Source organism: Tamandua tetradactyla, chromosome 6, assembly GCF_023851605.1.
Source record: "Tamandua tetradactyla isolate mTamTet1 chromosome 6, mTamTet1.pri, whole genome shotgun sequence".
NCBI classification, from domain to species: Eukaryota; Metazoa; Chordata; class Mammalia; order Pilosa; family Myrmecophagidae; genus Tamandua; species Tamandua tetradactyla.
This window is the reverse complement of record NC_135332.1, coordinates 117,591,077-117,615,953: the sequence shown is the minus strand read 5'-3', so window position 1 is coordinate 117,615,953 and position 24,877 is coordinate 117,591,077. Positions and strand designations below refer to the sequence as shown.

Sequence of the window (24,877 nt, the reverse complement as noted above, 5' to 3'; positions counted from 1 at the left end):
TTAACTTTTAAAAGTATCATTTTAGCAAAAATGATGAATAGAGCACTAATATTATCTAAGTAATTAATCACATGCTGAGAACACATCCATGCCAAAGAGCTCTTTCAGGGGATCTTCTGCAGTAGAGCAGGACAAGTAACTGAATATTGTTTGAGACATAACTTTATTTTCCAGCTTTGCTTTAGTCTTTTTAGTGACGATAGAGGATAGATGGCCAGAATTTAAAGGAAAAAAAAAAGTAGACATATTTCTATGCAAATGTGTGAAGTCATTCCTTTGAAAAAGAAAATTTCTTTTGCTTTTTTATGTTAGCTTCTGCCAAATAAATGAGTCCCTTATGTTAGTAGTATATTTGAAATATTAGAAGACTGCTTTGTGTGAAGGATGACTTTGTTCAAATGTAAATAATTTTAAAAATTGTAATAAAATTAGATTCGTAGCTAGATATTTAAAACCTAGATATGATAAAACCTAGTTTATCATAATTGCCCATAACGTATCCCATATTCAGCTGTGGCATACTTTACTCTAGCCATATTTCACTGGCTCTCTTTTCTCTCTATAAAGAAAAATATATATGGCTAGAACAATATATATTTTATCAGTTTCTATCATAACTTAAGGTAGGACTGCTCTTTACTGAGATTCTGCTTATAATATGAGTTCGTTTGCAGGGTTAAGAGAGAGACTGTAAAAGTGACTTGGAAAATGTTGGCTTATATCTGATAAAATCAGAATCTGTACAAGTGGGATCCTTGAATTTATTTTTTTAACCGGCTCTTCAGAAGATTTTTTTTATGGCCACCTCAGGAGTTAGGAACATACTATTAAACTATAGAGAAAATAAGGTGCATTTTACTGCAGTATAAATTTTACTCAGAGGTGGATGAGGTGAGTCAATTAAAATTTTTATATCAAAATAAGCAATTTATTATGGAGTCATATATATATTAAAATTATTAAGCATAAAACGTTTACTTGCTTTGAGCTGCTTTGGGCTGTACTTACAGATTTCCTCAGGATATATGAATTTACTTTCCTCTATCTAATATGTTTAAGAAACATTTCTTTTGGTATATTTGTTGAATTGTTAGGTCAAAGGAAGGAAATAATAGGTTTTAATCTGAGACAAGATGGAGAAAGGAAAAACAGTCTTAGAAGAATTGGATAAAATGAAAGGTAGAGAAAAACAGCAAGCAGATGGGAGACTCATTCAACCTTTGTTTTTTCCATCTTTGCTGATTAAAAAGTAATAATTTTGTGCCCAGTCTAATGGATGTATGAGTTTAGAGGAGGTAAATCACATGGCAGTCATTTTCTTTTGCATAGCAGCACCATAGGGGCTAGAGCATTGGTAGCAGGTGGTAGGTGTATTTCTACCACCTGTAATTAATATGGTCTCAGAATTGTATATTTTTGTTTGGAATTTTAGTGTATTTGATTTCTGTATGCTGAAAACAATGAGTTGAATTTGAAAAACCATTCTTATAAATATATTTTTAAATGTACTTGTCTTTTGGTAATTTAAAAATTGTATAGTAATTAAAAATTTTTAAAGACAATTCATGAAAAATATCTGAAGTATAAAATAGATAATATCTTTTTTTCCCCTACCACATGGTCATTCATATAGCACAACCAATACTTAATGAATTAATGAGAATAATCAGCAAGCGTTGTTTATCTTGTTCTTGGTGCTGTTTCTTTTTTTTTAATTTTAATTTAAAAATCAATACTTGATATATGTGGAGAATATTTTAGGTTTTCAGTATCTAGAATGTTAATGAAATTTTATTGTTTCTTAGGTCATGTTTACTGGTGAAAATATTCCTGTTCATCCTCATGTTTATAGCAATGGTCATATCTGTTTATCCATTCTAACAGAAGACTGGTCCCCAGCGCTCTCAGTCCAGTCAGTTTGTCTTAGCATTATTAGCATGCTTTCCAGCTGCAAAGAAAAGGTAAGACGTTTCATAATTATTCCAGGTAATATCTCTTCTTTCAGTTTAGGTAAATAAACTGTTTCAATATTATAGTTAAATTAGTTTTAATTTAAAAATAATTATGATGATTTTTATTTGAAGGCAGGAGTTATGCTTTTATTATAGAGAATGCCACGTTTAATAAGTTGGAAAATTATTTTGATAATCCTTCATTCCAAATAGAACTCTAGTTTAAATGTTAAATGAGCCAGAAGAAAGTTGTATGATTTATTTTTTGAATAGGATGTTGTGCAGATGTTCTTAAACTGAATTTTTTTCTGCTTAAGGGCAAAAATGTACAAGAAACTCTTGTTTCTAGATTTCACAGTGGAAAGCGCCTGGAACAAGAATCATGCTCTCTTTCATGCTTTTGCCTTATCTGGCCTCTTTCTGAGAATTTCCCAGGAGCCAGAGCCTTTCTGTGGTAATAAATAGATTGAAGGAGGAGGACTTGTCTATGCATAGAATTTTGAGGGCTCTTCTTCCTGTTCTCTTTTACTAATCCACAAATTCTGTGTCTGATGTGGGGGTAAAGACCAGAAAGAGAAATCATGTAAGTAAAATTTAGGATGCCACAGAAAGTCATCTGAATCCTTTTTATGCATTTCTAACCCTTTGTCCTTCCTCATTGTTTAAAGGAGAAACGAATTTACTTTAGAAATTAGGGAGCTGCTTTTTAAAAAAAAAAAAAAGTTTTTTCTGTTTTCCATATTTAACTGACTACCATTTTTATTGAATAAACATTAACAGAACATTTAAGATAACAGTTCAATTTAAAATGGTAGGTCATCTAGAATTTGAAACACTGAGCTACTATTTCCCAAAATGGGTTTTATGAACCATTAGTTCCATAAGAGATTTCTTGGTATTATGTTTAAAAAAAAGTTATTTTTCAAGTAGGCATGGGAAATGCTATGTTAAATAGTATATTTGCTAATTGTATGTTTTTCCAGAGCCTTTAATGTGCAGTTGTATGTACCATATAAGAAAGAAAAATATTCTGCAGACTGTTACACACTGTCAATTAAGAGACATACATCCCCATTAGAGAGATTGAAATGTACGGGGAAAATATGTATCTTAAAATGGGTGAAAATAGATGTTGTAATTTGCAAGCTGTCGGAATGCAGTATACCAGAAATGGAATGGCTTTTTAAAAGGGAAATTTATTAAGTTGCAAGTTTACCGTTCTAAGTCTGTGAAAATGTCCAAATTAAAGCACCAACAAGGGTTACTTTCACTCAAGAAAGGCCAATAGATTTTGGGGTTTCTCTCTTAGCTAGAAGGTCACGTGGCAATGTCTACTATCTTTCTCTCCCAGCTTCTTGTTTCATGAAGCTCCCGCAGCAACATTTTCCTTCATCTCCAAAGGTCTCTGGCTGCTTGGGCTTTCATGGCTCATGGCTCTTAAGCTTTTTCCTAAACGGTTCCTTCTTAAGGGGCTCCAGTAAGCAACCCCACCTTGAATGGGTAGGAGCCTCCATAGAAACCATCTAATCAAAAATTAACACCCATAATTGGGTGGGTCACATCTCCATGGATAATCAAAAAGCTCTCACCTAGTGATATTGAATGAGAATTAAAGGACATGGCTTTTCTGAGGTGCACCACGGATTCAAACCAGCACAAATAAGAGTATATATAAGTTATTATCACCTTTTGACTTCAATTTCTTCTCTAGTGTTGGCTTTATAAGTTGAAATTTAATCCTATAATTAAGCTTTTGTTAACTCTAAGGCCTTTAGAAACAGGTCTTATTCATTTATTGCTATCATATCTTCTCTCCCTTCCATCAACAATGCAGTTTTAAACTTTAAGTGTAGGGCAGAGCAATTTGTGGTTACATTATGTTTTAATAACTGTAGAAAGGTGAGGGTGTAACTATGTGATTTAATAAGAGAAGTTATTAGAAATGAGCACCATTGAAGTCTACACATATTCATGTATATGCATTTAAATGTTATGATTTATTATTAAAAACTAGAGAACTATGTCCTATATCACCCTCATCCTTTTCTAACCCTTACCATTCCCCTCACATTCTCATTGTCTGCTATTAATGTTTTTTACTGTGTATATATAATACATATATATTTATATTATTATTGTGTTATATGTATGTATATTAGTATAAAACTCATCAATCCATTTAATTATTGGTAAGCTATAGTTTTAAATAGAATAATTATAGAGTATATTTAATCAAGATTGATAATCTAGAAGTCAGAATTCCAACAGCATTAGTTCTGTGAAATATGGTAAAACTGAGCAAATATGTATTAGGTACCCACTATGTGCTATGTTTACTGTGCTAAGTGCACAGTACTTTGTCATTGAGGAATCTAGCTCTAAGTAAGCTTTGAAAATGAGACCTTAAATGCCTACCTAAAACTCTTTTATTAAAACAGATCAGTTTTGTTCAGTGGTGGACATGCATGGTTATATGAGTTTCACTTTAATAGCTGGTTCTCTTTGAATGCTAATTTTAATTTCTACCTTAGGTATTTGGGGGCTTTGATTTTAGTCAGAACACTTTTATTCTGGTTTCCTTTTTCATAGTCAGAAATGGTTACCTAAGATGGAATTGGTTTTGTCAGTAGATTTCAGTAAATTAAGAATAATTTCTGATATTGACACTGGGGGCCTTTTTGTAATCTATCCTTTATTCTCAGTACCCTTAAAATATACACATCATCCAATTTTTCCGATTGTGTTCCATGCCTAAATAATTTTGGTAGTATTTCTCCTTTTACAGTTACTTTCTTTTCCTAAGAACCATACCTCCCTTATCATATATCAGCTGTTTGCTGTATTTTTGGTATAAGTGTATGGAATGAGGATTTTTTTCTTTCTTAAATATTTATTTTTGATGACTATTTTCTAATGATTCTTGGGTTCTAATCCATATCTAGATAAAGTGAATTTATGAAATCATTTACTGTACATAATAGTAGCAGTTTATACCATGTGACTATAGATGACTTTGCAGGGTGAACAACAAAGAGGATTACTTTTTAGTATTCGAAGTAGTGGGGTACCAAATTTCACAATATTAACTTTTCAGGTATTTTCTCAAATTGTATCAGTAGGGTGATCGTGGAATAGTTGTTTAACCTCTTGTGGTCTAATGTTCCCTTTTGTTAAATGAAATTACAACTAATATTAATTCATAAGAGCATTGTGAGGCTCAACTAAGATGATAGTTAACATTGATGATTTTTTAGAAATGCCAAGTGGACTGCCTGTTTTCCTTCCTTTTGTTTAGGTAGTCCTGCTCACCATTACTTTCTGGTTGGGTCATCTTTAAATGATGTCTTACCAAATCTATTTCTTTTGCTTAGATTCACATAGAAGAAAGCCCTTTCCCATTCTCTCACCTGCATTAGCTTGCATAAACAAAGTTAATTAAATCTGAAAAGATAACTTGAGGAAACACTAAAAAATATTTGCGGATAGGAAAGGAATAATTAAATTATCAATCAGAATGGTTCTGAAAAGAAATAAAAAGTAAACTAAGGGATGTCTATCAGATATTATCTACAAACCTGCCCTCAGTAGCTTTAACATAAATTTTACATGTTCCCCAAATCTTTGTAGAGAGTCACGTATTTCTTGTGTTCTGGTCCAGTATTCAACAGTTTTCAGGAAAATTGTCTTCCATGAGCTATTGTCAGTGATCACTATTTCTGATGTGGCTCCCTTGTAGAACTCTGCCTTATGTTTCTCATTTGTGCTAGTCACCATATGTATAGCAAAAATGACAATGCATATTTTCCCCTTATTTCTTCTTATGTATTGTTTGGAAACTGGCTCCTTTGATCTGTCCTTGATGATACTTAGAGTAAAATATAATCTTTTGTTGGGGTACATAAGTTACTGTAGTTTCTCAGACAGACCTAGGTAGGTAGATTTCTCTGTTTTAATTAAGCTCACAAAAATAATTAATACATTATTTCTAGGGAGGTAACTATGTATGAAACCAAAATTCTTACAACTTGATGCTGCCATTTTGATTGACAGTCATTCTCTATTGATAGCACTAAAACTTAAACCACACCCAAACCCCTGTTTTTGAACAATTTAGGTGTCAAGAGTCTGTACATTTCCTGGAATATATTAAAATTTTTATTCTTTGGGATTATGCTATCAGCTTTTATGTTGTTTTTCATATTCATTCCTTGATAATTCTGCTTAAACTTTTATTTAAAACAACCGCTACTCTTATTTTTTATTTTATTTTATAACTTTTTAATTTATCTGTTTATCTCTTTTTGGTTTTAGAGACGACCACCAGATAATTCTTTTTATGTTCGAACATGTAACAAGAATCCAAAGAAAACAAAATGGTGGTATCATGGTAAGCAGTTTTAATTTGGAGTGGTTGATTTTTGGCATTTTGGTTTGAAAGATTGTATATTTATTTTCTAAGACTTGGAAACAAGGCGGGAAAATATAATTGATGTTTTATTTTTATAACATGGAAAAATTCATTATGATTTTTATGGATAAATTAGACTGGATTTTTAATGGGACAAGCAAAATGATAGGTATCATAAAAGTAAAATCTGAGATTGCCTTAACATTAGAATTTACCATTTTATTATTTTAAAAAGTCCTTAATCTTTACATCAAATTAGAACTAACTATTGGTAAACCTATTATTCAAAGTAGAAGTTTTGATGCCTTGTGTACTCATTTAGTTCTGGTACTGTCCCAAGCAGAGAAGAGAATTACGTTAAATTAGAGGTCTCATTAAATTAAAGAAAGCTTTTCCTATTCTAATAGTTATCCCCCAAAGAATTTGAGGTTCTACCAGCTTTATGAACATGGTGCTCTTAATAATTCTGTTATTCTTGTTAGGAGGGTGATGGTAGCTTTGTAATTCAGAGATGCTAGCATTATTTCTATATTTGTATATGTAAAAGCATTTCTTTCATTTTCCTTTTTAAAAAATGCTATCCTGGGGAGGCCACAGTGACTCAGCAGGCAAGAATGGCCTGCCATGCCAGAGGACCCGGGTTCAATTCCTGGTGCCTGCCCATGTAACAAAAAAAAAAAAAAAAAAAAAGGTGCTATCCTAATAATAAATCAGAACTGGAAAACTATTAAGAAGATGAACAACAACAAAAAGAATATGACTGGGCGGGCAATGGTTGCTCAGTGGCAGAGTTCTCGCCTGCCATGCAAGAGACCCGGGTTTGATTCCCGGTGCCTGCCCATGCAGAAAAAAAATATATATGGCCTTTCGCTTATCCTTCTATCCAATGTGAACCTTTTTGTAACATCACTTAAGTGTAGCAAAAATTTTTTGAATTGTAAGACTTCTCTAAAGTGTTGGGATAAAAAAGTTACTAGAGTCAATGTAGCAGCGCTATAAGAGCAGTTGAAAGTTAGAAAGTACAATAAAACAAGAATGCCATTCCTGAAAGCCACAGAAATATAAGAATTTGAAATAATTTTAATGAGATATACAGGTGACATATAAGAAGAAAATGACAAAACTAAACCATTTAAAAATAGATTTAATATAATTAGTAAAAATCCAGTGCAATATTGGGAGTAGGCACTTAAAAAGTTCATTTGGAGGGGCATGGGGGTACAGCAAAAGAGCATATTTTTAAATTTTAAAGTGTAAGGGGTAATGAGGGAAAATTAATCTACCAGACACTGATATATATTAGTACAAGAATAGATCATTGAAATAGAACTACTCTTATCTGGGCTCTATTAAATCTATGGTAAATAAGGCATCACAAATCAGTGAGAAGGGGAAGAAAGATTATTTAGTAAGCAATTTTGTTAGAAAATTGTAATGAATCATTTTGAGAAAGAAATTTACATTTTCATGTCATTTGAAATATTTCCTGTAGATTTAATGAAATGCTTTTGAAAACCCAACAATAGAAAATCTTTAAGAAAAAAGTTCAGTATCAGATCTCTGAAGGAAGGTAGAATTTCTGAATTTAGAAGGAATCGCAAAGAATTTAAACATTTGGTTACATGAAAATTTAAAACGTATACTCAAAACATTGCAAAGTCATTATACCATTAAAAAAATAAAATTGAGAAAAACAGATTTATAGCTTATTTTAAATCATTTAAAGTCCACAAATAAAACTATATTGAAGAATAAATACAGTTAATAACATAGCCCAAAAAAAATTAAATTCAGTAAAATAATCACAAATTTAAAATTTGAAACTCTTAGTTATTGAGTTGGCAGAGTTTTATAAAATGGTTGGAATCCTGGAGAGTAAAGGGTAGAATAAAAGTGTTTTCATACTTGCTGGTGGGGTATAACAAGTTAGTATAATCCTTATTGAAAACCACTTAGCAATATTTAACACGCTTAAATTTCAAGATCAAATCCTTATTAAACTGATAATCCATCCCAACAAAATATTCTTTAATACAAGAAAAGTTTTATACATGAAATGTACAGTGGAACATCATTTATAGTATACACTTTATTCCTCATTCTGCCATGCTGATTATTACCTCTACATGTGTTGCTTGGATTGAATCCATCTAACACACACACACACACATACACAAAACACGCACACCCCTTCTTGGGAATATTTTCACCAAAGCCTTGTTGATTGTTCTTCCTTTGAGAAATCTAAATGAATTTTATTACTATACCTGGAATTCTGGTTTTGTTTTAGAGTTTTAAATATCCCCAGATAATTCTGAGGTAGATGGTCATTGAGAAGTACTGGTTCAGTGATTCTTAAATGTAAAAGAACAGGTTTCTAAGTGAAGTTCAACAATCAGGGAAGGAATTCTTCCTGGGCACTGAGTGTCCACTAAAATTTTTAACAGGAATCTACTTTTAGTGACCTTTTACTTCAGTTTACATTGTTGGCTTCTTATTCTTCCTACATCCTCTTGCCTATTAGTATCAAGCACTAAACTATCTCTTTCCTTGGGACCTTTACAAGAATTTTTTTTAACGCTCCTCAAGTGTCATAGATTTCTGTTCTCCTAGTATTATAGTTCCCAGGTACATCAAACAAATCAGTATTTTTATCAGTTGTAACAAAGGCACAACACTAGCACAAAATGTTAAAAATGGGAACAGGTATTTTGTCACTGTATTACTACATGGTCTTTCTGTAAACCCATAACTTTTCTAATTAACAAAAAAAAAGATCAGTGTTAACTGAGCCAAATCAAAAAGTGTCCTAGTTCCTAAGACAATAAAAAGTAGTAATAAAGTGTATGCTATAAATGATGTTCCACTGTACATTTCATGCATAAAACTTTTCTTGTATTAAAGATTATTTTGTTGGGATGGATTATCAGTTTAATAAGGATTTGATCTTGAACTTTAATAGAAATAGAAAAAGTCCTCCTTTGTTTTTGTGGTGTTTTTTAACTATTTTGTTTTTTACAAAACTTGAGAAGAAAGTGATGGAGTTTTTAAATACATATATTTTGAAAGTACGACCCTCCCTCCCAATCTATCCCTCACTGGCATTATAGGGTATATTCCTATTTTTCCCATCCTTACTCCCTGGCAGAGACGTTTTAAAAGGATAATCAGTTTTCACAACCCACTAATGCTAGTTTGTATATTTGAAAGAACTTATAAGAAATCTTTTATCTAAGAATACCACAGAAATTTCTTATTTTTTTTTTTGGGAAAAGAATGAGGAAAGGTCACATAGTGAAAGCATAAAAATTAATTCTTTACAATAAATGCTATTCAGACAGTCCGGAGTTTGTACAGAAACTCATTTACCCAGTAAACATTTTAAAGTATCTCTTTAAAGAAAAAGAAACAAAACCAGCAAATAATCCAGTTCCAGTAGGCACTGCATTTTAATTCACCTAAATCACAGTTATCTTAATCCAGTCTCCTGTCCCAGGTACAGATGTATTTTTCAGTTACAGATAATTCTTTTTAAAACTTTCCCTGTTCTTTAACTTAGAGTTACCATTGTTTTCTCAATAAATTGTTCTCTAGCATACAATCACTTATTAAAGTATAAAAAATCACCCCATTAGTGTTTAGAAGCCTTTGCATATAAAAAGTTATATTGACATGTGAATATATATCCCTTATTGTTACTTACTTGGACTGCCAGTGTGTTCTCCAGAATTCTTTTATGGTTTTTATTCACTGGAGAATTTAAGTCATATGTACATTGATAAAAATATTCTGTGTTGCCAGTTAAGGCAGCTGTCCATATGCTTTGAAAATTCAGTTGTTTAGAGAGAATAAAGGTTTTGTTTTGTTTTGTTTTTAAATAAAGAGGCCTATTCAAAATAGGTATTTGAATAGAGATCCCATCTCACCATAGACATGGGATTGATTCAGGGATAGAATCTTGCTTAGAAAACAGGTCTGTATCCAGTTCAGTATTCCAATGAATGAGTGATCAAGGTTTCAGAGTTCTATATTATAAACATTCATTATAATTGTTCTTGAAAAAGGGACAAAGTAGGCATATTACATTGTAATATCTTTCTGTTTCCTGGGGTCAATATTGAGCATGTACTGCTTTCCACAGAGGGAGTACAGATCAATTCAAAACAAAACAAAACCATATAACATTCTCCTTAGATGATAGAAAATTGAACAGTGGTCAGTTTTAGATTATAGCTTAGTACTGCTATGCATGTTGGCTTAAAAAACCTGGGCCTATAGAATGTAATTTGGCATAGACTTTAGATGACATGTACAGTAAACTCATGGGTCTATAATTATGGTAAAAATTTTGTAATACTTTTTTTTTTTAATGTAGTAGACTACATTCTGTTCCATTCAGTTGGAACATTTTCTTAGAATTACAAGGATTATGTGGGAACAGAAATATAAAGTTGTCTCAGATTGTATTATTAAACTCCTTTTATTCTTACCTTATAGCTGTTATCCATGAATTTACCTGTTGTGAAACTTTTCCGTTTTTTGTTTTTTTTTTGCATGAGCAGGCACCAGGAATCGAACCCCAGTCTCCAGCATGGCAGGCAAAAATTCTGCCTGCTGAGCCACAGTGGCCCACCTTTTTTTTTTTTTTAATTATTTATTTATTTGTTTGTTTATTGAAACTTTTTATTTATACTTCCTTTTAAGGTTACAAAACCACTTTCTAAATTCCGGAGTCCAAACTTTTATTCAATTTAACAGTTTTTGCCCTCTGCTTCCTACTGGAGAACAACTCTGTTGTCTGTTTTGAATCTTTCTCGAATGAGTTCATCAAAGTAATATTTAAATTCCCTAAACCTTCAAGAGGCAAAACTTGTAAGGATATATTTCTGTTCATCCAACTTCCTATCTACTGATCTATTACTGTATTCCTTTTCTTCTAGTCTTCTGTCCCTGGAAATATCCAGGGAGGTGTTTCCCAGTATAATGGGATGATTCTAAAACTCTGGGAAAAACTAAAGACTGTCTTGTACTGTAGTTCTCTTTCATTCATGTTTTACAGAAGCCCATGAAGCTAGCCATGGTAGGTGACACCTCTTTGGAACTCGTAAATTGTATATTATTTTGAGAGTATAATTTTTAGTAGGGTCTTCTACAGTTCTAGAAAAAAAAATTATTATATGAAATTTTTTTAAGCAATCTCCTTGCTGCAAGTATTTTCCTGTCCTTATCTGATTATTCAGCAAAAAAATTAAATATAATGTGTTTTTTCACCATCTTTTATAGCCCTATGTCTGTCTTGACTCAAGGTGAATTTACTCTAGGAGCAACTTATTTCTTTGTGAGCCAGCCCTGGTATCCAATACTCTTTTTTATCTAGCTAACAAACTATGTTCTTTCTGCTAATAAATGGAGTTTTTGCTTCTTAGTTGTAGCCCTCTTATTTAGGGAAGTGACGGGAAGGCTTTGCTGCATACTGGTCTCCACACTTAAGTATTTGCTCAAAGACTGGATTACAAATAGTCTATCAAAGAGTATTTCAGTTTGGTTACTTGTTATCCTGCAAGTTCCTGAGGGTTTAGCTATCAGAAATAATTGAACACAATCTTCAGAACTTACTTAGTAAACTTATTTCTCCAGTAGTAGGGCATTTGAGACAGGTAGAATTGTATCAGTTCTAGGCTTTTTCTTATAATATCATATTCAAGATGAGAATTGGGATATGGAAAATAGCTTCACACGAATTTCCTGATCATTTTGGTGGTAGTTGTTAGCATATTCTACAGAATCCTAGTGTACTAAAAACCTTCCAGCATCAACAGTCTGATAAAGATAAATTTGTGGTACCATCTATCAAAGATGTTATGTCTTTGGAGATACAGGCTTTTTGTTGGTTAACTAGGTAACATTATGTTCAAATTGATCTTTGCTTCTTTTTCTTATTGTATACAAATTGCCATGTGGTACTGTTTCCCAGTAATATGACAAATTTTGTATGGTAGAATGCAGTGCCATCTTTCGGGTTAGAGAATTCATTATGCATGCTTTTTAAGAGGCAGTTCATAAAGTGATTAGTTTTAGTATTGATTTTTAGGGACCCCAGTGTTGTTATAAAATACTCTACTTAAGAAGTGACTGTTTTAGGGAACTTCTTTGTATTCCTAACTTTGTTCTGTTTCCATGATAAAATATCTTTTCCATTCAATATTCTATTGCAATTTAAGAAACAGAAATGCTTTCGTGTGAAATTTACAGAAACAATTAACTGTTTACTAGTTTTTTCTTAAAGATATTCTTATTTACTTTAAAAATTCTAAAGAATTAGATATGATTTCTTTTTTTTTTTTTTTTAGAATTAGATATGATTTGTTTTTAAAAATCTGGTCTATCTTCCTAAGACATAGGATCATACAATATTCTACTACTTTGTCCAACATACAGGTCATATTTCTTAGTTTTAGCTCTCACAGAGTCTTTATAAATGAGTGCTTTATTAACAGTATATCAATCCTGGCATGGGGTAGTTTGTAAAATATGCTAATCACTATTTGCAAAATTTTTTCCTTTCAGGGTTTGACAACTCTCAGGTGGTTGTCACCAGTCTTGCTTCTTTCTGAAGCTTCTCTTTGAAAAATAATCAGTCTTCAAAATAAATCCTTTAGATATGTTTTGTAAAATAAGCCATGATCCCCCCAAATATTGTCTATGTTATGTAAGTGTGTGCTGAGGCAACCAGAAGATATTACTGAACAATTCTGTGGGGTGTTTTAATGGCCCCTTTTGTTTGTATTTGTTAACCGACAGACTTAATTTCTAAAGAGAAATTAACAGCATTAACTACTTATTGATAAGGAAGTTGTATCTCATTGCTGAAGCTGTTTCCTTCATAGTACAAAGATACATATGGCTCGTATCATTCTGTATATTAGAGTTAAATATCATGGCAGTGTTGGCCAGAAATTCATTTCTTATTTCATTACAGTTTTGAATAGCTGCCCATAAAAAAAGTATCTGAAGATTGGTAAATCCTGATGTGCTTGACTATCTTTACAAATTTTGAAACACACCTGTTGTATTTTATCTCTCTAAAAACAAATAAGACTTCTGTTCCCCTCAAACAAAAAGAAAACTTGTAAATTTTTATATTTATTTTAAACAGAACTAACATATTAATAATAAATCATTTTAAGGTTTGTGTGAACTACCATTTCCATGAAAGAATAGAATTTGACTTGTCACTGTAATTGAACGCAAATTGGACTTTTTATTTGCAGATTGGGGGTGGCAGGTGAGACACGTAAACCATTTTCTTCTTGCTGCTTGGAGTTATTTCTGGGTTAGACTAATTTGTAGATTTTATTTATTCATGCTTGACTTTTTAATTATCTTTTTTCTCCTTTTCTTAAAGATGATACTTGTTGATGCCACTGTTATCATCCTCCTAGCAGAAGATAGTCCTACTGAGAAAATGAGCACTTTGATCATTCAGTCTTTGAACTTTAACCTTTGACTGGAAGTGACCTATAGGCAATGAAGACTACTTCCTTTTACTGCATTTTTACTCGTGTGCATTCTGGGCGCATGTTGATCGCTGGTTCAGTCCAGGCAACTGACATGCTTTTATTAGTCATACAGTATTAATGCAGGTGTCAGGAAATGTCAAATATAATTCCATTTTTTATTTTTATTTTTTTAAGCTTTTGGAAACGTTCCAGGTCCTCATGTATTGTGCAATAACAATGACATTCTTGGCGGTTCTGGGACGTTCATTGCCGGCAATGGGCGTTGTAACAGGAAAAGTTGTCATTAACTCCTGCCACCAAATGATTAATGCATGATAGGGCCTATGAAATGAATTTATTGGGTATATAGTGGGATTATTAATAAAGTGAGGGATCCAACATTACTTTGAAAGTCACCCTAACTGTTTATATTTGGATTCTATGCACTGTGATCCTAAGGTTAACAGCATGAATTAACATGCGTCTGTAAAGGATTGTAATGAAAGATCATTGCGTATTTATTGAACTGTTTATATCTGCTGTCAAATTGTTTTGACATGGAAGGTTTTCAAGTAACATTGGCAGAGAGGTACAATATGTTATCCCTATGGTGAAAAGAAACTTGTCTATTGTATATAGTTCCTCAGTCTCTGAAGTAAAGGTATGAGTAATTAGGGTATGAATGGTTTAATCAAGGCTTTATTTTGGAAGAAAAATGGCAGTGATGACTGAATTGCTGCAGTCCATAATTTGGGCTTGTTATTTATACATTAAAGATTTTTCCAAGTAGATTACACGCTGTTACTTCCTGCTAGCCATCAGCATGAGCCCTACTGCCTAAACACTATTTCACTTATTTATGTTTGAAAAATCCATAAACATTTTTGTTTGCAATCTTGTTACTATTGTTTCGAGTTAAGTTTGAATGTTACAATACTTTAACTGAAAAACTTTTGTCAAGTTTTTTTCTTGTAAATTTTCTTTACTTGTAAGTATCATCTTGTCCTTCAATCCTGTACTACTATAAAATAAGAAATACATTTTTGACAGAGGCTTAATGTTTTAACAAAAGAGTGTGGACATTTTTATTTTAAAATTTAGGCAAAAGTACACTATGAAATGGTATGTTTGCTTATTTGTCTCACACAACCATATACTTTTTTCCTGGTGGGATTTGTTTTGTTTAATTTCCTTCTTGTTTTTAAAAGTCTTTGCTTATTGACTAGATAAAATTTTTCTATAGAAAAAAATAATTGTTGGAAAGTCCATTTCTCACTACCATGTAAATGATAACTGCAGCTAGGTTCTCTTTTTAAAAAGCAATTAATGTATTTTATAAATTACCTTTTCACATATGCAAAATCTGTTTCTACTACAATGTTATTTTTACTAATGCCTTATTGTTGCACTCTTTTTAAAATATCCAGCAGTGAACATATAAATCAATTTGAGCTTAGAAATAAAAGCCAGTTGGCTGAAAGATTTGAAATATGTACCCCAGCAAACCATCCGATAAGTAATTGGCCAAGACTATTAAAATGTTGTTTTTAATCTCTGTGTAGTTGACATTTTATAGCTTTGTACATGTTGTTAATTAAGGGCATATAATTATATATTCAAAAAAAGTATAATTGTTGAACTCAGGGGTGGGTAGACTTAAAAAATATGTCTGCTATAGATATAACTTGAAAAAAAACAGAAACCATGGCCAGCCACCAAATTGTGGACACTGTTTATAAAACTGCTAGTTAGCAACTACCACTTAAATTAAAAACTTTTTGTTGTTGTTCTATTCCTGATCAGAGGAATAGGTCTCACAGTGTCTCTATCAACCTTAATAGTTAGCTTGTTTAACTGGGACAGAAAATGTTTTTTGAATGCTTTGAACTCTTTAATTTGTAACTGCTTTTTCAATATGAAATTTGCAGATTTAAATGTATTTTCATATTTTACATAACTACTCTAAACTACTGATTGACTTGATCTTTCTCTGGGGGCAAAAATCTCCATACTGCTGGTCCTCTTACTAAAATCTTTTGTAATCAAATGACCTGTGACATTTCTTCACCAAAGGAATTAATTATTAATATACCAGGTCAAAAATTAATGATGCTGTGCTATACATCAATAGGTCATACTAGCCTCTATTGAGTTTTTTAATAGAAATGACAGTATTTTAACATACCTCTCTATACATATAGACCGATTCCATTGAGCAGATTAAAGTGAAGCAGAGGAGAAAGTAAAGGAAAGCCAAATAGTTTGTCCATTTTATCCTTTAAAGAGAAAAAAATCATGATCACATAAAATTTTATTATTACTCCTTTGAAATTAGGAATTATTGAAAATTCTTTTGTACTTAGATTTAATTATGAAGTTAATTTCAAATATAAGTTACGTTTTTAAAAAACATAAGAAATTTGCCAGGTCATTGCTCTAGAAAGGGCAATTCATTGTTTTGTAATAAAAGGAATAATTCTCTGTAATGTGTTGTTGAATGACAACTAGAATATCAAGAAAATACACATAAGAACATGCTTGCTTCTCTCTTTTCCCTGAGTCCCCTCCAAGGGCCACTATATGCTACACAGGCCTATAAAATTATACTTCATTATTTAGAATATATGTACTCTCCCCTTTTTATTTATTTATTTATTTATTTTATACCATTCTTTTGCCAAATCTGTCAATGATACATTCAGTTCCTTATTTATGCATGCTTAGATCATGAACTTGTGCCCTCTCAAAAGAAAATATTATGTCAAATTACACATCAATGCTCTAGATTTTGAAGGTATTTTTTTTTTGGAGAATTTTAAAACAATACATTTTATGGCTATTCTCATAAGAAATTAGTATTCACCTCTAAAGGACTTGAATGTGTAGTTCTTCCTTTTACCTAGCAGGAAAATAAAGCATTTTTTTTAATCTCTAGAAGAAAATGCAGAAAACAGCTTTTGTATAGTCGACATTCAGCTGGGGAAAGATTTTAATCCTTGTTGTTTTGATTAGGTATCTAAATATTTGGTATAAAGTAACTAGACTAGTTCATAACTTGACTCTTCTGCAATTTTAAATACATACAAGAAAATACATATCAAAATCCTGTGGTGGATAATAATTTCTTCAGAGCTAAAACAGGTATCTAGTGACTGCTTAATTGTTCCCAAATTGCATCAAAAATGAATTGACAAGAAAAAAAAATGGATTGACAAATAAATAATGGAAATGGGTAGTGATATGAAAATGGTATGTTAACTATGTACTACTTTTTTTCTGATAATCCAGTCATTTTAAAAGAGCTTAGTTTTTGAGAATTGAGATATTTAAAACTTGTTAAACCTTCTTGTTGAGAAGAGAAGAGGAGGTATTGTTCTGTTCAGAAATTTTTAAATAAAGAATTCAGTGTCACTAGTTCCAAGCCTTTAATGGTTACTACTGCTTAAATTTCTTGATCTCATTTTTGTTTTGTTTTTTTTTGTACATAATTTAGCTGAATGCTTAACATTTGTACTTATGTATAACTGTATATATAAGTTGGTTTTCTAAAAGAACTACAGCTTACCCATATTTTTCTGAGTATTCGTTGTTACCAAGATCAGCCACTGTACTATTTTGCATTACACTGATAACTTTAATTCCTTTGCGTGGTTGAGATCTGTGATGGAGGAGCTTGAATCTGCACCAGGTAGTCCCATTCCTCTTTGCAGCCTTGTTTGGTTTATCCCTGTTCTCTTCTCATAAGTATCAGTGTATCAATCTTCACCAGTTTCCCTCTCTGACTTCTGATCTAACTTATTCTTTCTTTTCTTTTTGAGGTTAGGGAATCCAGAGAAGGAAGATTATTAGAATTGCATCACAAATTTTGAAAGAATTTAAAGACTCTCCTTACAAGTAAAATACACAGAATTTTGTATACGTAATTTCAGTTCATGGCTAAATTTGTTGAATAATTTTCTACTACACAGATGAACTGTTAATTGTAATTTTAATTCTTAAATACTAACATTGAGGGAATTCTTTTATATATATATTTGGGAGGTGGGTGGATTACTCTCCCAAAGTTTAATCATTACCAAAATGAATTAAAGCACTTGTTTTGTTAAAAATATTTTTCCATTTACATTTCTAATCATTTTGAAATATGAAATTATTTCCTTAAGTATTTTTGTGAGTTACTTTCTCAGCATATATTGTGCATTAATTTAAAGACAGGTTTATATATATCATCTTTAAATAGGCCCATGGAATAAAAACGTACTTTCATCTTAGCCTCTATCCTTCAAATTGATGTCATAATTCATAAGACTGGGGAATCTGTAGTCCTAGTGAGTTGTTATTTAGGTTTAATTTTCGTATGTTAGTATTTGGTAATGAATCTCCAGAGTGATTACATGATTCTTTTTTTAATAAAAAAAATATTTTTTGATAAAATAATATGATATCTGAAGCTTTTTGAGATGTAGAATAAATGCCTGAATAGAAGCTGTTATCTTAACATACCTCAAGAACCTCCCCAGTTTTGCAAGTTCAGTGCAGAGTTGGCTGGGAAAAGGAGATCCAGTTCTTGTTCTTTTTCTTAGCACATCCTGCCTAGGTTTTGAGAAAAGCTTGCTCCTATAACTAATCCTAAGCTGTTTTCATGTAGGCAAAAGCATGATTTTAAAATTTATTGAGCTTTAATTTATTAGGTTGACATCACTGTCATTTTCTCTGGTATATGGAAAGATTCTCTCTCTTAAAGCCTGAAGCAGGACTAGTGAGAATTTGGTGGATATTTGTCAGAAACCATGAAAACGCAATTCTCTTCCGAGTTAACCACGGATTGTCGATATAAATGCCAGTCTTGTGGTAAAATAATTATTTGAATGGATTTTTTAGGTTAATAAAGACATGTTTAGGTCAAAATAAATTGATTATTTTTGGTTGGTACCATTTTTCTCTTGATATTGAGGAATACAGATTGTGCATTTTATTGATCCTCATGCCTGAGGATATGAATAGGATGGATGTATAAATTTTATAAAGTCAAGTTGCAAAACATGTAAAGTTACTACTTTTTAAATAGAATATAAATGTTAATCTGAGACAACTATATGTTATATATTTTTAAATACGTGTATCAAACTTTTGTTAGTTGAAAACAAATTGTTTTGTGTGCTTTATGAATCCTTAACTTTCCTTAATAAAACAGTTGTTATTTGATATTTTCTGTAGACTTGAATACTAAATTGAACAGCTATTAAACCTCTTTATAGTTAGTAATGTAAAAATTTATTTAGTAGTTCTTTATGAAAGAACTAGTACTTTTAGTACTAGTTATTTAGTACTAGTTCTTAATATTTTTCACAGTACCTAACACATAGTAAAATGATACATGAGCTGAATTACGTAGAACGGATTTTTAAAGGATTATGAAAACAGTAATGTGTCCATTTCTAAAATGAGTGCAATAGATTGAAAACAATCACTAAAGCTGTTCAGTAAGTAATTAATAAACAGGTTATCTTTACCTAATAATTGTAGGTAGTTTATTTTAGAGGTTCTTCATGCTGATTAAAGACTGGGCATTTTCAGAGAGAATGGAAATTACTAAGAGTTACTGTAAAGCTGATGTTCCTGAACATCAAGTTGTGCAATTAATAATAAGGACATACTGTAAAGGACTTCTGGATGCTTTTCTGAGTGTACAGATGCGTAACTTACTTAAATGAGTGACTCCTGAAGCTGTGAGAAGAGAGAAGGAAATTAGCAGAAGAGGGGGCATCTGTATCTCAGTCATTGCTGTCAGGAAGGAAGTTTTGATCTGCTGATATTCTAAATTTTCTTTTTCACAGGGAATTTACTTGCCCCGGGAGCACTTTACTCCTCATTGGGTCAATCATACCACCATGAAACTATAAGATTTCAACTACCATAAATCTGTCATTTCAACAAGCTGTATTTGCAGCCCTAAACAGATTAGTAGCTGGTAGGGTAAATGCAGGACCCAGCATCCTTTGAACGTTGTTTTCCCTTTACTCTAATGCTTAAAATAAGTTCCATCTTCCATAGTAGTTATTAATTTCCTCCACTAGTTGCAATCTATTTGTGGAAAAAGAATTAAGTCATAATGTTTAAGTCTTTCCCATATTCCTTAGTACTTTTCACACTACCTAACACATAGTAAAATGATACATGAGCTGAATTAAAGGGTCAGAGACCATAGCTGAGGGCATTCTGTGTTTAGATAATACATCCTAAAGCTAAAGTGGTTATATATCTGTCTTGGGGGGAACTGTCAAAGATTTTTGTTTTTAAATTCCTTGTTGGATTTCTTTTTGTGCTTGCTCTAATAATGCCAAAATATATTTGTAAGTGAGAGGAGCTGTGTGACCTATCCAGTGGAGTTTGGAAATATTTTACTAAGGAAACTTGAAGTGAGAAAATAAGGTACAAAATACCCTAATTCTGTACCTGGCCAGCAAGGACCTAATGTAGGCAGATAAATAGCCTCAAATCATAACCTAATGTGGAGCAATATAATCTGCAAAAAAGTATCCAACATTAGCAATGTTTTATCTATCTATATTCCCATCCTAATAAAAGCATTCCTGTTGCAGTTATTAACATTATTACATAATCTGGTTGTTCCAGTGAAGACTAGTCATCTCTACCTCTCACCTTTTTCATCATAAACATTGTGGAATTTCTCCCTCTCTCCTGTGACATGTTCCCCCCACCACCATTATGACCTTTCACCATCTGATACTAGTTTAATCATCACATAACCTTGTTCCATAAGTAAAAAAGTCATACTTTGCTAATGTTCTTCCCTATTCCTAGATTATTATCTCCTTTTCTACCTGAAAGGTCCATCCAGTTCAAATGTAGCTATAAAGGTTATCATCTGTTTATCCTTCCCTCCCACACCCCTCACTAGTCATCTCTCCTGAATTCTTAAGGATATGGACAGTGTCTTAATTGTGTTTGTGGCCCTATTGTGTCCCTAGCATGTAGCACATAATACCCTAGCATATAGGCTTTTATTTTATTTTTTGTTAAATTGCATACTATTATAACTTTTTTGTTTATTGTATAATATAACATATATACAAAGCAAAGTAAGAACAAAGCAATAAATAGTGTTCAGAGTGCTCTTCAACAGGTAGTTTCAGGACAGATCCCAGAGCTTGTTATGGGCTACCATACCATCACATATAGGCTTTTAATAAATGTTCATTGCATTAACTTGATTCTACTAGTATTTTTTATCCTAGCTTTTTCAAAGAATTTTAACACTATTTAGTCAGTTGCTGAGTACTTTGAACGTATTTCCAAACTGCAGTCTGAGTTGAAATGTTATGCCAGAACACTCTACTCTTCTTATCCCAGAATAAAAATTATTTTAAATCATTGATCATTCTTTGTTGATTTTTGCCTTCTTTTTATAGGTGTTTTTTTCATATCCTTTTTTTGAATATATTTACAAATTAAACGTAATTGTTTTAAACTAAATACATCTGAAGAGGCAGGAGATCAAAAAGGTAAACGTGTTTGCTCGTTAAAAAGTGAAGCTAAGCAAATACTTGTGGAGCACCTCTCATATATATGCCAAGCAGAATGGCAGATAAGAGAAGGTACATATCTTGAAGGGGTTTATATGATAAGGGAGATAAATAGAAAATATACAATATAAAAAGTAGTAAGAGGTTCAGATAAACAGCAGTTTCTGACAAAAAATGAGTTATTTGGAAAAAAAATGCAGTCTTGGCTCAAAAATTTGGGAACTTTGCAAAGGGGTTCCAGGCAAGCACAAAGTTAAGTACAGAAGCTCTAGGACGGGAACTTGTATGAAGATTGATGAGGATCGTGCGGCTGGTTCAGATCAGCCAGGGGAAGCAGAAAGGAAGTTTGGAATGAAAGCCAGGGGCCAGTTGATATGGTCTTGTGAGTCAGTCAAATTAGTTTATTTGGCACATTACTTTCCACTAGCAGAGCGGTGAGCACAGCACTCAAAAGTTGGTTTTGTCCTCAAAACATCTGTCAATTAGGAAATACTTAATGAAACCAAGTTTCTGTTTTGGCACCATCATGACAAAAGTTGCCCAGAAATAAAAAATTACCTAACACCCTATTGAAAAATAATTTAAAGCTGAAACCCAAAAGGAATATATCCCCCAAGTAAAGGTAAACGGAGTAAACCAGCCCTAATTCAGACTCTCACCCTGGGGTCTGATCACCTACATCCTATGTAATTCAGGGAATGCCAGAAACCTTGGACTTGGATTAAGCCATGGTCTCAATATGTGGCCAGCAGAAGCAAATAAAATCCTCTCTGAAGGAAGGTAGTTTCTTTCTAGACCAACAAATTATTCCTACATATGATTTATTTCAAAACAAAAGCCGACATGTAAAAGAGAATCACATTCTAGGAAGTAAACCATGATTAAGAAACAGCAGAAACACTGTGGACAGACTTGCATTTGAGGAGTTTGGGGAGAGGGGAGAGGGACAGGATCTTATGTAGTTTCCTGATCTTCATACCCCACACTGACGCTTCTGAAGAGTAAGAACCTGTCTTGTTCATCTTGATGCTCAAATGTTGAGTACCTGCTGAATCAGAAACTCATATAGTTTCCTCATCTCCATGCCACACACTGTGTTTGGACCTTCTGGAGAATAAGAACCTGTCATGTCTATGCTCAAACATTGAGTACCTACTGGGTCCCAAGGAGCTTATGATCTGGCAAAGAAGACAACAGGTAATTGAAGTTCAGTGTGATACTTGGCGTGATGGGGTATTTGCAGAGGGCTGAGTGAGCATCAAGGGAGCAGCAATCAATGCTATCTAGGGAATCCAGGGAAGAATTCCAGGGGCAGTGATGATCTAAAGAAGAGATCATCTTCTTTACCAGGCAAAAATGGGAACGTGAAGACAAGGGCATTGAGACAAAGCACACCTCAAGTGTAAAAACCCCAATGTGAAAGAGAACTGTGTGTTTAAACCACCGAATTTGAATGATGGAATGGTAAAAATCAGTCAACAGAGAGCTGGGGCTAGATCAGGAAGGGATAGGTTAAAGAGTTTTTACTTTTATCTGGACAATAGGCACTGATGTAACTAGGAAAATTATCTTAGCTACGGTCTGGAGAGTGGGTTGGAAGTAACAGAAAACAGAGCAAAAAACAAATCTTACTGCTTATTGACAGCTGGAAAGGAATTTATTTTCTATTCCAATAACCTAACCAATGAATGAATTATTCCTCAACATCTTTGAAAGGACCCTGCTAACCTCCTTCACTGATAGGGATTAACCTAACTCAGAAAATTATTGGCTTTTGAACAAATCTGATTTTTAGTTATTTCTCCCAAATTTTCATACAATTCATCTCTATTCTAGTTCTACCTTCTGGTGACACAGAGAACAAATCCTAGTCCCTTTTCCAGATATTTTCAGATATTTTGAAAACATGTTTCATGGTACACTTACTGTTTCAGAAAAACATCCCTCAAGTGGTTTTTTCCATGATACATTTTAAAATCCTTTCATCATTTTGTAGGGCCAAGCTTTTCAAAGACGTGTTAAAGTGTGAGAACCAGAATTGACTTTATCACTCAACTAGTCTGATACCAAAAAAGAATGGAACTTACTATCTGATTTAGGTCATGGATTTGCTGGTTGTTTTAGAGTGCTAAATGTTCCTTGGTGGTACCTCAGGGATACCTGAATATTTTCACGTTACTCTGTGGAAGTTTCCATTAGGAGAAAGGGTTTACTGTTTAGAATACTTTTGAAAAACACTGATTTGGACACTATTAATAACACTTGATGGAATTCCATTTCTTTGGTAGCCACAGCACACGATTGTGATTGGTAAAAGCCACATCTTTTATTTTGTTTATATCTGTGTACAAGCATGCCTCATTTTATTGTACTTTGCAGCTATTGTGTTTTTAAAAATTAAATGTGGCAACCCTGTTTTTGAACAAGCCTGTTAGCGCCATTTTTCCAACAGCCTGTGCTCACTTCATGACTATCATGTTGTAATTAAGGTATGTACATTGTTTTTTAGACATAATGTTATTGCACACTTAGACTACAAAAGAGTGTAGCCATAACTTCTGTATGCACTGGGAAACCAAAAATTTTATGTGACTCACTTTGTTGTTATATTTACTTTATTGTAGTCTGGAACCAAATCTGCAATATCTCTGAGATATGCCTGCATTTGATTCCACACACACACCCTTTGGTCCCAAATAGACTGTTATTCATTCCTATTAGTTTTCATCTTGTTTGATTCTGCTATTTTAAGGCTTTTTTGGTCTTCTTATTCCATCAGGCAACATATTAGCTCTCCCTCCTATTGAATATCATGTCTAAGCATTTGTTCTACATTTTCTCTGCTTATAAAAGCAAGCTAAGGACGTGAATCTACAGTGTACAATTTGGTATCTCATATTAAACATTTTAACAAACATGGGCAAGTATATATATGGCTTTATCAAAGAAAGGAGATACCAGTTGTTCTGGTGCAACTTGTCCTTGCTAAGCTCATATTGATTCCAAATGGCCATTGCTTTGGTTTCTATTTGAGTAACTGAATTCCACTCTTGTTAATAATGGTTTTGACAGTATCTCAAATGACTCCAAGGTCAGTGGGGCAGCCGTGGTGGTGCAACACTTTGATCTCCCTTCATGAAAAATTTGCTGATCACCTACAATTATCTTCCAACTGTAGCCCTTCAGGATTTGCCTCAGCTTTAGAAACAAGGCCACACTCTTCCCAAGCAGCCTCCAGTCAATGATAGCTCAGGGAGGGGACTGGACTAATGTAGGGCTTCTCTAATTCGTTAATCTTTGGTGTAGAATTTCCGTTGGGTTAATGTGACTTTGTCAGATTTGTATCTCAGTCTGAAGCTGTCCTTGCCAAAGTCTGATTCCTCCCCTCTTTTCCTACATGTGTTTTAAATCTGTATCGTGGTTTGAAGGTTTTCCCTGCCCAATCTTCCTTAATCTTTCATAGACATCATC

The 24,877-nt window shown here is 32.7% G+C and overlaps 1 protein-coding gene across 3 annotated transcripts in view; it reads left to right on the top strand.

The window, feature by feature from the left end:
• Positions 1 to 17,273, top strand: part of UBE2W (ubiquitin conjugating enzyme E2 W) — a 74,129-nt gene extending 56,856 nt beyond the window's left edge. For all 3 annotated transcript variants that reach the window (XM_077167019.1, XM_077167021.1, XM_077167020.1), the window contains 3 exons: positions 1,806 to 1,961; positions 6,264 to 6,339; positions 13,766 to 17,273. In XM_077167019.1, coding sequence (XP_077023134.1) covers positions 1,806 to 1,961; positions 6,264 to 6,339; positions 13,766 to 13,779 — 246 coding nt within the window. In that variant the 3' untranslated portion in view covers positions 13,780 to 17,273. The remainder of the gene's footprint in view (positions 1 to 1,805; positions 1,962 to 6,263; positions 6,340 to 13,765) is intronic.
• The last annotated feature ends 7,604 nt before the right edge of the window (positions 17,274 to 24,877 follow it).